Raw genomic sequence first — 17,741 nt, 5'->3', positions numbered from 1 at the left:
GAAAAATCAACCCCAGCAATGTTACTTGCCACAGTATTTCACTAGTTCATCAGAAAAGATTTAAGAACTGTAAATGAGTGTGCCTGGGATAAGCTTTTATTCATTTAATTTTTGGAACCTTTTATTCATTTAACCTTTGACACCATCTAGATACAAGATAAAGTCTAAAATAAAAGGCCATTAATCCCTACTAGCTCTAACTACAGTTGTGTTTGAATTAGAATGGATACGTAACTGCAGTAATTGCCTCTATTGTAGGAATTTATGGAGTGGCTTGATGTCATGTCATGTCTAAACATTGGGCTTCATTTTCAGACATACAGAATATCCTCAAACCCATTAGATTTTAGCCACAGCAGTATGACTGAAATGTAATGTGTCTGTGAGTATTCAGTACATCTGAAAATTAGTCCAGTTCTCCTTCAAAATGGGCACAGAAGTTGCTAATGAAGATCTTCAAACTGTAGACAAAAGTAGGAGAGACTGAGACTTCAAAAAAATATGTTCTATTCATACCTGGAATGTCACATCATCATTTCTTACTGCTTAGCAAAGTCTTCCTTGTTCCCTCAAACATTGATGGAGACAGAATACTCCAAAGATGGGGAGGCAGCACTGAGCTCCCAGCATAGCATTGATTCACTCACCCTTCAGCAAGAAGAAAAAACTCTTTACAGTAGCCTTTATTCCCATGCATTGGGAAGGAGGTCTCTGTATTTCCCTGGAATACGTTTCTGCTTTGGGAATCTTTGTTCTTCACTGCAATAGGTTTTTAGAAAAGTCAGTTACTATAGAGCGAGTGATAACTGACACCTGTTAGGGTTGGGGTACTTTTTTTAGTAACATTGCAAATGATGGAATGTGGATCAGTGCAAGTACAACTAACAAGAGAATCAACTTTTTCTCAAAATCTTTTGTCAAAGACATTGTAGATTCTGCTCAGAAAATTATATGGAGAAGTTTATTATCCCAAGTGTGTTGTTAATGTTGTTTACATCCTCTTGTAACATCCTCTCCTACTATAAAAATTATTCCACTGTTCCATTCTTCCAAATGCACCTGTTTACCTCAGTTGAAGTATGGTAGTACTTGGCATGTCTTGGCATCTTGCAGTTCATTGAGAACACAAAATTACCCCGTAAATACAGCTAACCATAACCGTGGCCTTATTTGCTTGCCTAATCTTATTAAAAGACAGTGAGAAAGTTATTTGCTGTACAGTCAGGTAAGTTATGACCATGGATGCCAAATGACATCATCCTGTCTCATAACAAAATGCTACAGGAAATGAATGCAGAAAACAAAAAACAAAACAAAAAAAATTTTAAACCCTAACTGGGGAGAATCTCTTTTAAAGTCGGACATCATGGTTTAGTTATTTGCTTGCCATTTTAATAATGCTTTCTGTTTGTAATGCTATCTGTTGTCTAGGAAACCCTAAATTACTGCATAAACACTGATAACACTCTTGTGAGATGGGGATTGCCAGAGGAATCATTATATTAAAGTGTTAGAAGTTGCTTTAAGATTTCTTCGCTACATATTGCAAATGAGAAAGGATATTGCAAGCAGGTTATTAACCTCATCTAATTTGATAAGAAATATGCATGCAACTTAAGTTTTCTGCAGTTAGTGAGGAGGTAGAAGCAACTGTATAGTATTCTCTAATTGTCATGAAGGCTGTTCAGAGGAGATGTTATCTAAATCTGTGAACATTGATTGCATCGTTATGTGTGTATCTTGATGTCTCAGATCACCTTGCCTGATAAAAGCACTGAATGGTTCAGTATATCCTTTGTGGGATTAAATTTTCCTGGCTAAGAAGTCTGGACAGAAATAATTAAACCAATTTACATCCATATGGCTGACATCAAACTTAAAAATGCTATGGCTCGGTGCAGTCTTAAGAATAATTTTCCAGTGGAAGGGAGACATTCCTATTTAAAAACTATAAATTAAAAAAAAAAACCCACCTAAAATAATAACTCATTTATTGAAATGCCATTCACTGAAGTGAATTAGATGATTGACTCATATTGCAAGCAACAGCCTCTTAAATAAAAGTAATACCACATAAATCATATGGATTTTAAAATAAATCACCATTTATTTATTCTGTCATTCTCTTCTCTTCCTCTCCCTTCCTTTCTTGTTCCTGTTTTCCTTCTATTTCCATCTGGACAATTTCTATCTATTTCATCATTTAAAGATGCTCCAGTGGATTTGACCGTCATCGGCAAGATTGGGTAGACAGTGGCTGCCCTGAAGAGGTATGTGAGTAGTTTACATCCTCAGCCCATCAGAGGCCATTTATATACTTATGATGCTTTTGATTAAATTCTTCATATTATGAAGCACAGTTTCAAGGCCAAAGACATGCTATATTTATCTTTATCATTCAGTGGAAATGCTGTAAGGCATAATAGAGAAAAATAAGCTGAGCAATTTCACTCCCCATTTCAGGGAATAAAATGGACACAAAATAAAAATTTTATCTCTGAGAAAACACTTTAAATAAAAAATAAAAATACCGGAAAGCCTGCCACAAAACAATGTCCCTGCACTGCTTTTCTCATAGATCTCTGACCTTGCCAGAAACAGGGAAGAAACTGTGATGTTCCTCATCTCAGAAAACCCTCTGCCAAAGCAGTCTCAAGTGAAAAACAGGCATTGCACATCTTGCATTTTGGTTATGAAATCTGGCCAAATCATTTAGTACAGAAGAAATTACATAGATGAATTCAAAGCTATTTAAAAAAAAAAAAAAAAAAAACAAAAAAAACCAAACTACAAGGCATTTGGATATCCTTTCCTGGAGAGGGAGTGAGAGAATGAGAAAGACTGTGGTAGTGGTGGACTGTCAAACAGGGACTACGGGCCTCCTCTAAAAGAGGTACTTGGGGTGCTCCTGGACCAGAGCAGTTCATTTTCAAGACACATATATAAATATCTTACTTCTGGTTCTTTTCCAATGTCCTCCCTTTAGAAGGCTTTTTGGTTTGAGGGGTTTTTTTCATTTTACTTTTTTTTCATTTGGGGAGTGTGGTAATAGGAACAAATTAATTTATGACACTTTTAATCTCCTGATAGCCATAAAAAAGCAGTTACTTTTCCATTTTGACTGAAAGGGCTACATTCTGTCATGAGTTTTAGCGACATAGCCCTTCTGAAGTGTAATGTCAGGTGAAACTGAGGGCAAAATGTAGCCCCAAGTGTCTAGTTAGAAAAGCACATTCTGGTCTATTCTCAGTAGAAGCAAAGAGAAGTAATGATATAAATCCAGTCTGATGGAAGAGATTTTTTTTTCTTATAACTGTAATTGCAAAATAACTGCATCCTACATACTGCCTTGTTACATGGGCTTGAAGCTTCAGCTTTGCAGTTTGTAAACTGATGATTTAAGAATGGAATGTCTCTGAGATTTTTTGTCTGTGGAAGACAAACCTTTTCAAGAGCATAAAATAAAAGTTACTGGGAGTATTTGTTGTTATAGTGCACAACCTTTGTATTGCTTTAATCCAGATAATAATTAGCTAGGACTCAGTTGTGCCTGTAGATGAAGTTAGCCAAAAACTGCTCTCTGCATGACAGTAGCATCCCATTCTGCTTCTCCCTTCTTGTTTCAAAACAGCTAGAGCTCCAAGGCTTAGTACATGATCTGAGAGGACATTATTGATACACTAAGTGTATCTGAGAAACTAACGGTTTGATTTGCAGTTTCAGGCTACTTGATTGGTGCTCACAGTCCAGCTTTCAGGCTCTCTGGAGTAGAAGCAAGAGCTTATTTAGCATCTTCCAGAATGATGCCTGAGCTGACTGCTGGAGTTCAATGAAGGATCAATAATTAGCACACAGAGGTTAATTTTAGGTGCATTCATTCAAGAGGATGAATAATAAGGACTCTCATAGTAATGTTTCCTTCTTTGTAATATAGATTTTGAGCTAAATTTTGATTAAATTGCATCAGTGAAATTAACAGTGGTTTTCAAGCTAAAACATGAAGAAATTTAAAGAATAGTTATACTGCAGGTACTGATAACTTTTTTTAATGTAATATATTGTTTCTTGTAAAACAAAGGACAATAAAATACTCATACATATTAAAAGACAGACAACACCCACTGGGTTTTGACAGCCAGATCTCAATAAAATGAACAGGCTTTGCGGGATTCCACTTCTCATTAAAATGAATGGGGACAGCAGGAGTTACAGGCAGTTCCCATATTTGCTGCTAGTTAATAGATTGTATTTTCCTGCAAAACTGTGTGATCCATACAAGAAAATATTCATTACACCCACAGAATTTTAAAAGTGTCCAGAAATTAAAAAAAAAAAAACACGTTGAGATTTGTATCAAAACATTTGCCCGTGAAAATAGAGGTTAAATTATTATATGATGGTGAATATTAGTTATGGTGTGCTAATATCATATTATCATTTGTATGATTATTATTTTTATAGTTTATCTTTTATAATACTTATATTTTATGTAATAATTGTTATATACACATATAATATGTGAAACTAATATTATATAGAATTAATAGGCATATAGTGAATGTGTTGTTCTATAGTTGTGTGGTATATAAATATTCTATAGGCTGAATACATGCACACATTTTACACATATATGCATAGTCTTCTGTGATAACTGCATGTAAAACCTAATTAAATGCTCCAGTTAACTACACATTACTCACTATAAGGAGTTACAATTTAATTCCCATGTATCTTTTTTAATATGTGTTATGGCACACAGACCAATGGCAGTGAGCATTCACAATAGAAGAGTGAAAATTTGAATTATAATCTTAGGTGTTAAAATCTGACTGAGGGAAATAACGTTTGACATTCAGGGATGATTCTGAAGCCTTGTCATTAACAATTGAGTGTTGTAAGTTTTGCAACTAAATGAAAAATATATGTTGCTGAATGCTGTGTAGAGCACTTCAAAGGAAAAAAAAAAAAAAAAGAAAAGAAAAAGCTCTTGAAGTTCCTTGATTTAGTGTTTCCGTTTTCATTGTTTTTATACTGACAGCTTGTCCACGCTTAAATTCTTCATTCAGCGACAGTCTCCACTGAGAATTAATTTTCTCTTCTTTGTTTTTGTTGTTTCCCAACAGTCAAAAGATAAGATTTGTGAGAAGAATATAGACACAACTGAAACACCTTCGTACTCCACCACCACCCTTCTGCCAACCACCACAAAGTTCAGAGTTTTAACGACCACCAGAGGATCCACCAGTTCCCACCTGCCAACTAGCCTGCCCACAGAAGGTGAAGTGTATCCACTGCATTATTCTATAGTGCAAACATGTTATGTACAAGTCTGAAAGAAATTTATTTCCTTTAAGTGTGTGTTCGTGTTGACCTTTTCTCTTTGGAAGGAGTGGGGAATTGCAATCAAGGCAATATCTGCTACTGCTTTTAAATTGCAACTTGCTCTCGCAACAGTAAGGTGCAAAGGGGATGAGCGCTGGAGGAGGGGGCAGTGCTGGGGGCGCACAGACAAGCCAGGCAGACTTCTGGAGAACTTGTGGTTACTATGAGTTGTTTGTGTTCCTTTAACCATCAGGCCATAGTCCAAAACCTGTGGAAACAGTAGATGGAGAGGGCCCCACTAAAGTTAATGAAGAAACTCCTGTCACAGACATAATGAATTTTGAATTCCTTTGGGTATTCTGATTAGCCAGGTGAAAATTAGAGATAACCCAAATTAAAAACCTCTTTGAAATTTGCCTGTTTACTTTTTTTCAGTCAGTTGACACTGTTCTTTTCATGTAGTGCTCACTGTTGTGAAATAGTTTCTGTAGGCTTCTGAACCGAATTAACTGGGTAAGTGTCAATGTGTCAGTTCTCACCCTTGTTCCACTGGCTGCTTAAATCTTGCCTTTTTGTGGTTGAGATATCCTGTTTTCCTGCTTCTGGGGACAATTCAGCTGGATAGAAAAGCTAACCCAGATTAATCAAATAGCATTTTAGCATCCATGAAAGGCCTGGGGAAATTTTTCTGTTGGCATTGTATGTTAACACAAGAAAAGGTACCAGGTACAGGCAGATTTTTTAAGTGGCCTGTGACAGGAAAATTTGAACTGAAGGCATTTCAGGGTGGGAATCTACTGATAAGAAAGGCTGGTTTTGTTTGCAGCAAGAAACGTTTAGAAACTGTCAGTGCAGGATTTGGACTGCATTAGCAGCATTATTGCCTGGCATTTTGTTCATTAAAGCTCACGACAAGAAGAGGAGTATGGAAATAAATAGGATTTAAAACTGGTAGACCTTTTCATGATTCTTAGAAGAGGAACTAATTCATTGTTTTAGTTTATTGTCATATGTTGGTTCATACAGTCCTTTAATATGATAGAATGCTCAAGCTATGTATGAACATGTAACATAGATGAATTATTTGTAAGTGTTATGAGACAAACCCTTATTTACCAGTATTTTGAATCCTCCTTTACACTGTAACACTCTCATAAATGTTTTTTTAGTAGTACAGAAGTAAAGCATTGATCAGTAAAAGTAAGAACACAACAGTCTAATTCTCATTGAGTTGAGCACCAAATAATTTTCTAATTGTGAAATTTCTTTGATATTAGAAAGTCATTCCTAAAATGACTCATGACCTAGAAAAATGCCTTTTCCTACAACTAACTTTGAATTTCCTTTATAGATGACACCAAGATAGCCCTGCACCTTAAAGACAACGGAGGTAAGCTATGATTTTTTTGTCTGTAAATAATGTCAGTAGTTTGTCAAATTGTACTCCACTGAACTTCATTAATCAAAATAAGATTGTAGAAATAGCTTTTGCAGACTCTCAGAGGACTTCAGCCTTCCACATCTATGTCAAAGAGCAGCAGGGCAAATAAGCTTAGCAACTGCTTAGTAAATTAAACATTTACAACTCTCTTTATAACTCTTTAATAAAACAGCAGGTTTAATTAACTTCCAAATATGGACATATTAAGTAAATTTTTTACTGTATTAATACAGTTATTAACTGTATTATAATAACACAGAATAATTTAACTGTATTAAGAGAGGATGTGATGCTAGTTCTAAATAATAATATTCTGTTATAAAGTCATTCATAGAAGTTAATTATTAGATGACATTTTGTTAATAAACATAAACATCTGTGTCTCTGTACTAGCAGAGATCCTGTATTTCTTCATGCACATTCCCCTGCAAGTTAGTAAGATCACCTTGGCTTACTGATAAAGGCCTCTGTTAAATGAGGCTCTGCAGGGGACTGCTTTTGTCATCTTCTTTGTGGGTTCAAGGACTGAGACCTGAGGTTTGTTCCTTCTCCCTTTGAAGTTGATGAGAATTTTGCTATCAATTAGAATAGGACAGGGTCATTAGATGTAGGCTGCATCTGTATTCACTGCCAACGCAGAGCTTGCTGAGGAGAAGGGAAAGATTTAGGTTGATTTCTGTGGGCTTTGGAATGGTCTATCAAAACAGAGGATGATCTGCTGAGCAAATTGAAATAAGTTATATTTCCACTGATATAAAGGGGAATATTATTGGCTCTGAATCCCTTTCCTCTAGGCAGGGAGCACCGAGCTTCCCCCAAGGGCAGGGGAACGGGCAGCAAGCATGGCAGCAGGCACTGGCAGGGCACAGGGTGAGTCCAGCAGCGCAGGGGCAGCAGCCGAGGTCAGCCGCAGACTAGTGACCATCAGCCGAGTCTGCAGTGATGAGGCAGGCCTGGGGTCAAGGCAAGAAGCCAGGTTGGCAAGGCAAGGCTGGGTACGGCAAGGGAGCAGGCGAGGCACAGCAGCCAGCAGCACAGCTCAGGCAGCACCAAAGGAAGCAGCTCCCATCACCAGTCCCAGAGAAGGTGAGGTGATGAACCAGGTCAATACAATCAGCAGCAAAAAGAGATGGGGCCAGAGATAAGGCTACAACACAGCTCCAAGGTCCATCCAAGGAGACATGTCCAGGTACAGGGCTGGAGACAAGCTGCCTTCAGCATAGTTCCATGGTTGGTCCAAGAGACAAGATCAAAGATGGGTCTGACTAGCAGTTCACCTACATCATAGCTTAGGCTTGGGCTTGAGCTTACATGTGGTCCCCAACCCCATGGGCAGAGGCCCCAGGTGCAGTAGGTCAGGACAGCTGGAGCATAGTAGTCTCTCAGGACCCTCGCAGAGAATTGTTCGAGTTTTCAAAAAACACAGTGTGCAGATGTCACTTTGCATTTTGGTCTGTTTTCCTGTCATTGTTTTTCAGTAATATTCAGCCATTATTTTCTCCATCTCTCAGATTAGAGATCTGCTCACTCCACAGGAGGCAGTTGCCATCCCCTTCCTTGCCAGTCGCTCCTCTGTCATTTTGTTGTCATCAACCACAGCATAGCTGGTCACATGCAGTACTAGGCATTGAATTATCCATTTGTTGGCAGTGTTGTTGTTTGACATGGCTTTGACACATAAGTGATCCCTTGGAATAAGGTCATCTACAAACTCAGAGTGGCACTTTTAGGCATTTTGTCTATGAGAAAGTCCCTGAATCTTTCTTTCCCTTATTCTTCTTGAAATTGAATTGGTTTTTAGTTTGTTGTGAGAAGTACTTCAGTGCTCTTAGAGATCAATAGTCAAGGTGAATCAGTCAGCACTTCATCACACCCTTTCATGTCTGCTCTGTACATGAGGTGCGTTCCCAGCTGAGCTGTACCATGCTCTGCCCTGCGAGCTCCATGGCAGGTGGCTGGCCTGGGACCAGGCAGCCCTCCTTCCCCTCAGGCATCTCTTGAAAGCTCAGAACAGTATGCTGTTATATAAAAAAAATTCAAAAGGTGGGCTTTAGAAAACACATTCCAGTTTTCTTTTGGTTTGAGAATTGCAACAGGATTATTTTTTCACTTCTCTGCTCTTAGACCAAGATCTGGAAAGTAAAACGCTGTGAAAGCAAAGAAAATGATGAATACTAGAGCAAGTGAGGGATGGCTGTGGCCTACTTGGTCGCGTGAGGTGGTAAGGTTTGTGGCATCACTTATCTGAAATATAGAAAGTCCATTTCTGCACAGAAGGCTGCTGCATTTTAGAAGGACACACCAGTACCTGATGTGATTATTCAGTTTCCTTGAGCTGTTTCTTTTGTTTTTGAAATTTAAAAAAAAGAAACTGACTTCAAACAAGGTGGAAGCAAAGCAACACACCAGGATTTCTCATTCACACAGTAAACATAGCTTTTAATCTGAGAAGTTCTTTTTGATGAATCTTCAATTATGCATTGAATTTTCCAGTGACCCCTAGATTAGGCTCAGATAAAACCTCTGCAGCCGCAGGCATGTTCTTTGATTCTCTGTGATTTGTCAGCCTTTCATAAGGAGTAGATTATCTCAGGTCACGAATACAGGGTCTTTACTTTCTCACACTTTAAAACTCTAATGAAAGGGATCCTTTTATAACGGAAAACCAAAGCTATATTGGATCAATGATGGCCTATAACTTGAGGTGCCCTTGGATGATAGCAGTCAATATCTGGTTAGGTACAACAAAAGGATTCTACAGAAATTCTGCATCTCACCTCTTCCTGGAACTTTTGAAACCAAATGTTATAAAGTAGCAACTAAATTTAAATTTAATTTCAAGTTCAGGTCAAACTGCTTTGACCTTTTAATTATATGAAAAAATCACCTCCAAGTTAGTGCTGTAATTGACCCAAAATCTTATGTGGCATATTTTAACAAACATTTCAAATTTGCTTGATTCTGTTTCTTCTGTCTTCCTTCTTTCTTCATAGACACGATAGATGCCTAATACATACATGCCTAAACCATTTTAAAATACAGCTGACATGCCATTACATTTCTGTTAAATCATAACTCTCTTTAAAATAGCAAGCATTTTGTAAGCTTTCAGATATGTCCAGCACTACAAATGTATATGTTTGTTATTAACTGCAGATTCTGTTAATATTTTCATTTTTTTCATATTTCTTTTTAACATTACCTTCCTGTCGAGAACTTTTTGGTGGATGATTTAGATGATTGGCCAGCACATCTAGACGTTTTATTTGACCTTTTTAGACACCTTATTGTGATGATTTGATTGCTATGAGTCCCTCTCAATCCTTTAACTTTATAACTCAATAGAAAAGTGCGTGTGTGTTTGACAGTGTCAGAGAAACTGCTACACTTCTCATTCATCAAGATCGACAGAAATAACTGTTACAAAAAAGAAAAGCTATGCAAAAACCACCAACTTGAGGGAGAAAGCTATTTTATTTATTGGTGAACAAGTCCATCCCATCATATGTAGTGCTAGGAAATGTCTGTGCCCTGCTGCTTACACTGTGTGTGGTAGACTTTTTCAAAGATGGTCTAGGTATGAACATTAGTGATGTACAGCATTAACGTTAGTGCTATACAGAGCTTAATTTGAGCTTGAAAGATTAGGAAACTCAGTAAGAAATGACCAAAATGCAGACCCAAGTTTTGAAAAAAGAGTACTTATATATACCTTATATGCAGTGATAACTTTACCCAAGGCTATTTTTTTTAATAGTCCCCTATGCCTGAAAACTTAGTCCCATTAGTCATCTGTCTTCTTAATTTCCCTTAAAAATTGCAGTCTGAGCTCTTCCAACCATAAGAATTCTTGACAAATTATGGAGAACACTCAGTCCTGGTTTTCTTGTGTACCCTGAACTCCAGCTGCAACATGTTGAACACTAGTTCATGCCTGCTGATAATCATCTAACTTATTTCTTTCTAATATGTTATGTTTCTAAACAATCCAGAAAATGAGACCTATTTCAACAAAGAGACAAGCCAGCCTTTTAGGGAAAACAAATATTTTTGACATAACAAAAGTTATTACGACCACACAATCCAAAATAGCTAACTCAGATTAACAAGTCACTACAAATTACCTGAGTCCTCTCCAATTCTAAAGTAAAAAAACATTAAATTAAACAATACTAAATCTGATCTTCATGATGGTTTAAAAATATTTTACAGTGGACCTTGTATGGGATCCACAGGGTATGGCTTTGTTTTGTCATCAGATCTTGGCCTAGCCACGGCAAATTACCTTCCAGAGATTTCATCTCATCTGGTGTTAGCCAGAAAGCCACAAACTCATCTTTCAGGCCTTTCTCATAGCCAGTGGCAAGCAATAGGTAAGAGGAAGTCATTCATGTCATCCTAAAAGAAGTACCCAAAGTGGGATACGTTACTATATAGAGGTGCTACAGCTACAGTGAAAAATCTAAATGACATGTTAAGAGTGGGCATCTTACCCATGGGTACCCAAGGTTTCCTTACATTAAGTCTCTTCAGGGTGTCCTAGCTAATGTGTTCTGTTTCTATTCCTGTCCAGAAACCTGGCAGGCCAAGATTGAGACATCTTCTCCCACTCTCTCTTACGAAAAAGGGAGGATTTAAGTTTTTTACGATTATTGCAAAAATCCTGTTGAGATTACGTTATGGACTATGTAATTATATGTTTACTTCTGTATGTTCCACTTTCTCGAAACTGCTGATGTTCCCCTGAAATTGCAGGGTTCATTCATCCAATTTTAGGGAAGCAAGGATTACCTTGGAGACAACTTGTCATAGAGTTTACTTTGTCTATGTTGTACTATATGCTGCACTTGTATAAAAAATTTCTTATCAAGGAGCAGCTTTGGAATGGTTTCCGTAGTGATAGAAATAGAAGACAGAGAAAAGTATCAGAACACAGAGACAAGCAAAATAGGTGGTGATGGATAGAAATGTGTTAATATGATAAGAATATGAAGAAAGGTAGATTCAAGAAGAACAAATAGCCACCTTAATTATCAATTAAGCCAGAAAGAGCCTTGTAAACAGAATTTATAGATTTTTTACCCTTTTTCTTATACTTAGGTAAGGGGAAAATTCCAAAGGGAACAGATAGAATGTAAGTCGAATAAATCAGCGAGTCTTCCCATATAGTGTATTTCACACTGTAGATTACAAGCTAAGAAATGCTGATACGTCTCCACATTTTATTCTCTGTTTCTCCCTGAACATTTCCAAGCCGTTCCTCCCTATCATTTCTCAGCAATCTGTTCTCAGCACTAGTTAGAGACAGGTCTTAAGATATATTAGAGATTTCTCTTGTTTTCTCAAGTATGATCAAAGCATGATCAAATTTGAACTTTAGACCCCAAGCAATTTGCTAAATGCTGCTCACTGCTTTCTGCAAGTTCATCTGTAGCATTCAGAATAGGAAAACATTATACTTACGAAAAAGTGTATGTTGCTGTAAGAAACATGAAATTATGTCCCCCGTGTAATTCAAGTTCTTCCTTCTCAGGAAATCTTGTGACTTAAGGAAAGCATATACAGACTTGCTGGCGTTCAGTTAGATAGTACCTCAGTGCCTGCTAACACATATCTATCTTATTGAAATGGAGTGTTCCAAAGCCAAGAACATAAGCTTGGAAAAGCAACAGCCTCTGATACAAATATTCCCATCTTCCTTGTGCATCAGACACAGGAAGAAACATATTCTACATAATATATGCAATGGCCAGTGGGCTACATGCATGTTTTTTAAAGCGAATACAAATGAAAAGTGATGAACTCATCCATTCTGGGTGAAAAATAGAATCACGGATCAATAATCTTTATTCTTAGGACATTTACATCGGTAGCATTAATAAATTGTGTTATTTTCTGTTTGTTTCATGGTACTTTGGATTGTACTTAAATGTTACTTAGAACAAGACATTTGTGTCTTTTCCAGAATTTCTTGCATCTCCACTGCATCCCCATTTTGCTGTGATCATCTTATTACAGCTATCATCACGGGATATGTAAAAAACACCAATCCAATCTGCAGAAAGCCAATCAGATAATGGCAGAGGTTTTCCAAAAGAGTGGCACTGGAATGCATTCCCCAGAAAGCAAATATTACTTTCTGCCTCTGACACAAAAGGGCATTTTTACATCATATTAGGTATTATATACCACATTAGGTTAAAGAAGCATGATGGTAAAACAGTTTAGCTAAACCAGAACAACTATGTGTAGACACTTCGACTTCTATTGAAGTCTGACTTATACCAGTTTAGTTTGTCTTTCTGGCTTTCTAAGCCAGATATAAAATTATATACAGTATCTGCTTTTACAGTTGTCATGACTCTGATGTAAAGGCACACATTTAACTGATTTTGTTAAACACGTACAATTTGTGGACTTTGTACCAGCTCAGAGGGTTAATGTGAAAACCACATGTAGAACTAAATGGAGATCTTGTGGAGGGCTAAATGTAATAGACTGGATAAACTTTTAAGATAAGGCTGCATTACTTAATGCTTTATCATCTGCTTCTCTTGTTGCCAGAGTGCTGTGGCAGTATGACAGGTAGGGCACACAAAGCTCCTGTGATCTCTGTCTTTTTAACTACCTATTCTACATGGAGTTAACCCAGTAGTTGCAGTCAATAGCCTTCTGCAATCTCCTCTACATTGCTCACTCATCTTTGACATCAGTGTGCATGGGTCACTGTGAAGGATGGGGAAAATGGAGGTCAGGTGAAAGAAGACTAATATAGTTGTACATTTTGCATTGAAGTTGAAGTACCAGAAGTTGTTCTGTCTCCACAAGGTGGGGGACACATGAGGGTAAGTAACTCTGGAAGCATTAGACACAGCTTTAGAGAGGAACAGCCTGCTTGACCTGATGGTCTTGTATTTGCTTTGAGTATAGTTAAGAGGAGTCAATGGGCTGACTGAATTGTAATTCTTGTAATCTGGTAATTTTTTGCTCTTCTGGATTTAGCAACAGTCAGCTGCCTTGCCAGACCAAATGGCGTGGTACAATAGGGTACAACACTGAGCTTTGTGATAGCCACTGCTTGGTGCTACTAAGTATTGTAATGGCTTAAATGGCCTCAAGTGACTCAAACTAAAATTAATACTGATGACAACTTGTATTGGGTTTGTGTGGCAAGGTTTTGGTAGATGGGGGACTACATGGGTGGCTTCTGTGAGAAGCTGCTAGAAGCTTTCCCTATGTCTGATAGAGCCAACGCCAGCCAGCTCCAAGATGGACCTGCTGCTGGCCAAGGCTGAGCCATCAGTGACGGTATTAGCGCCTCTGGGATAACATATTTAAGAAGGGGAAAAAACAACTGCGCAGCAGCAGCTGGAGAAGAGAGGGATGAGAATATGTGAGAGAAACAACTCTGCAGACCCCAAGGTCAGTGAAGAAGGAAGGGGAAGAGGTGCTCCAGGCGCCAGAGCAGAGACTCCCCTGCAGCCTGTGGTGAAGACCATGGTAAGGCAGGCTGTCCCCCTGTAGCCCATGGAGGTTAACAGTGGAGCAGATATCCACCTGCAGCCCATGGAGGACCCCACACAGGAGCAGGTGGATGTGCCCAAGGAGGCTGTGACCCCATGGGAAGCCCACACTGGAGCAGGCTCCTGGCAAGAACTGTGGAGCCGTGGAGAGAGAGGAACCCACGCTGGAGCAGGTTTGCTGGCAGGACTTGTGACCCCACGGGGGACCCATGCTGGGGCAGTCTGTTCCTGAAGGACTGCACCCCATGGAAAAGACCCATACTGGAGCAGTTCATGAAGAACTGCAGCCCGTGGGAAGGACTCACATTGGAGAAGTTCATGGAGGACTGTCTCCCATGGGTGGGACCCACAGTGGAGCAGGGGAATAGTGTGAGGAGTCCTTCCCCTGAGAAGGAAGGAGCGGCAGAAACAACATGTGATGAACTGACCGCAACCCCCATTCCCATCCCCCTGGGCTGCTGCGTGGGAGGAGGCAGACAAAATCAGGAGTAAAGTTAAGCCTGGGAAGAAGACAGGGGTGGGAGGAAGGTGTTTTTAAAATTTGGTTTTATTTCTCATTATCCTACTCTGATTTGAGTGGCAATAAATTAAACTAATTTCCCCAAATCAAGTCTGTTTTCCTGTGATGGTAATTGGTGAGTGATCTCTCCCTGACCTTATCTCGACCCACGAAATTTTTGTTACATTTTACTCTCCCCTGTCCAGATGAGGAAGGGGAGTGATAGAGCGGCTTTGGTAGGCACCTGGCATCCAGCCAGGGTCAACCCATCACACAACTGTTGTAGCATTAAGTGGTATTTTAGAGCAGAAGAATGGAAGTCCTTAGCTAACACATTTAGTGTGCTGTCATCCTATAACAGAGGGATTTGACTTTAGTGCACTGTCATCCATTTGCTGCACTAAGCAGTTGATCAGTCTTGAAGAGACTTACTGAGTTGCCCTGGGTCCTACAGAAAATTGATAGCAAAGTCAGATACTGAATTCAGAATTTGTGAGTTACAGTTCATAATATTATCACTCAAAGACCACCTTTCATTCTTTACATGCAATTGGAAACCAATTTTTAAAGCATTAACTGAGCCATAACTTTATAAATCATCATGAAACCAAGGTGTAGCAATGACTTAACCTCAAAATGTTAACCAATGCTAAGGGAATGAACCCACAAAAGCAAGAAAATCACACTCCATTACCATGAAGAAGCTAAGTCCAGAGCAGACTGTTCCTAAAAGAGGTAGAGGGAACATTTTTATGGAGATTCCTCCGAGCCTCTGGAGAATCCTTCCAACTGTACATTCACTTATTCCCTCCCACAGTCACTGAATGTAGGTCATTAATCATCTGTTCAGGAATCTGCATTATGTACAGAAAAAAATCTTTGGAGTTTTGGAGAACCATATACCTGCCCCATAAAACAAGCAGTCTACTGATAGAGTCACATTCCAGATGCAAACAGAGGCCCAAAAGAGGATAAAAATCCAGTGGCTCTGCTGAGTTCACTGTAGGCTGTAACCCTCTGTGCTCAGCTGTCCTAAACATTATGTCCTCCCTCTTTGCAGGAGCATGTTAACTCAGAGCCACGGTCATCCAAATAGGGTGATACAGCTTCCAGGCTAGAAATGACATACGTAATAGGGTGGAGGGCTGGTGGAGTGAACTTGGATCTGTAGGTGCAGGTTAGCCCCAGACGATGCAGAAGGAGAGGGTGTCTGCTCTTTGGCTGCCCAAAGAGGAGAGCAAACACATGGACAGGACGTGTTGCCAAATGGCTTGTGGAGATTTCTCATGTGGAAATGTGTCTCTCATTCGTGTCCAAAGAAGAGCAACGAAGCTGATGAGGGGTCTGGAGCACAAGTCTTATGAGGACCGGCTGAGGGAACTGGGGTTGTTTAGTCTGCAGAAGAGGAGGCTGAGGGGAGACCTTGTCTCTCTCTACAACTACCTGAAAGGAGGTTGTAGCGAGGTGGGTGCTGGTCTCTTCTCCCAAGTAACAAGTGATAGGATGAGAGGAAATGGCCTCAAGTTGCACCACGGGAGGTTTAGATTGGATATTAGGAAAAAATTTCTTCACTGAAAGGGTTATCAAGCACAGGAACAAGCTGCCCAGGGAAGTGGTTGAGTCACCATCCCTGGCGGCATTTAAAAGACATGTGGATGAGGCACTTAGGGACATGGTTTAGTGGTGCACTTAGCAGGGTTAGGTTTACGGTTGGACTCGATGATCTTAAAGGTCTTTTCCAACCTAAACAATTCTATGATTCTATGAAACAGCTATCAGACACCCTGGGGCTCCTGGATGAGAGGAACCAGACCAATAACAGTCCAAGGATGGCTACAGAAAAAGAGCAGTTGTGGGTGTAAGGATGGTCGAATGAGACTAACATAGGTACAGTAGTATATCAGACAGATAACAGGGATAGTAGTGAGGAGAGACAGGTTTGACCTGCCAGATTCAGTTGATATTCCCAAAGTCAGAATGTTCCAGCACTGTCACTGGCAGACAGTTTTCTTACCCTGAAATAAACCTTGGAGAGGGATAAAAATTATTTGATTACTTGATTAAATCATTTTTGAAAAGCTGGTTTTATATTATCATAGATTTCTGATACACCAAATAGCATGCAGTACATGCCTTTGCTTATATATCAAATGTATATTACTAGCAAAAGTACGTCCCAGTACCCAATCAACAAGTAGAAATGGGCAGCTAAAAGATCACCTTTCAGTATATCTCACTTTCCCCCACAGCTCAGGACTTCAGACTGAGATATTTTATACAGAATGAATTACAAAACTTAGAATCTCTGATGGAGAATGACATCCCTCTGAACAATACAAAAAAAGTTGATTGTGTTGTCACAGCAAGTTTTAAGTGACCTAAAGGCTGCCTTCTTTAAGGATCATCAAGTTTCTGTGATTCTACAATAATTTTACAGTTGAAATAATGATGCAAAGAAGCTCCCCTTTGACATACTGTCAGAACAGTTTTTATATAGTTCCAGTCCAAAACATGACTGTGAATAAATTGTGACTTTTCCATTAGAGGTCTACTCTTTATCTGTACTTAATTCCACCTAATTTTAGATTCTGTGGACAGGTGTTGGCAATTTGTTTGGAAGCTCTTTGAAAATATGAACTATCATGTTAAATGTTTATATTAGAATGTAATGATATATAATTATAGTAACAATACTTATTACTTTCCTAAGCTAGTATTTGAAGGATAGTGGTTTTTATGTAAGAACAATAAGATACTCGTTTTGCATTACTATTAATAGTATGGCACAATCTGCTTTAATAAATAAATGTATTTTTGTAAAGCTGGACATGCTACAGCTTCAAAATCATGGCCAATACTGAAATAGTCATTACCTAACATGTACGTAAAGGAAAGCAAGGGAAGTTCTGCAGTTAACAAATAAACTGTTAAAAAATGGCATGTTTGCATGGAGGCT

The 17,741-nt window shown here is 38.8% G+C and overlaps 1 protein-coding gene across 1 annotated transcript in view; it reads left to right on the top strand.

Annotated features, from left to right (window-relative positions):
• Positions 1 to 17,741, top strand: part of PLXDC2 (plexin domain containing 2) — a 283,797-nt gene that overhangs the window by 245,124 nt on the left and 20,932 nt on the right. Inside the window, exons 10-12 of the mRNA XM_059818461.1 lie at positions 2,210 to 2,270; positions 5,124 to 5,277; positions 6,674 to 6,712. Of these exons, the coding sequence (XP_059674444.1) occupies positions 2,210 to 2,270; positions 5,124 to 5,277; positions 6,674 to 6,712 (254 nt within the window). The remainder of the gene's footprint in view (positions 1 to 2,209; positions 2,271 to 5,123; positions 5,278 to 6,673; positions 6,713 to 17,741) is intronic.

This window comes from Gavia stellata, chromosome 6 (genome assembly GCF_030936135.1).
Source record: "Gavia stellata isolate bGavSte3 chromosome 6, bGavSte3.hap2, whole genome shotgun sequence".
NCBI lineage: Eukaryota > Metazoa > Chordata > Aves > Gaviiformes > Gaviidae > Gavia > Gavia stellata.
The sequence above is the reverse complement of the archived record's forward strand: the minus strand, read 5'-3'. Positions and strand labels throughout refer to the sequence as shown.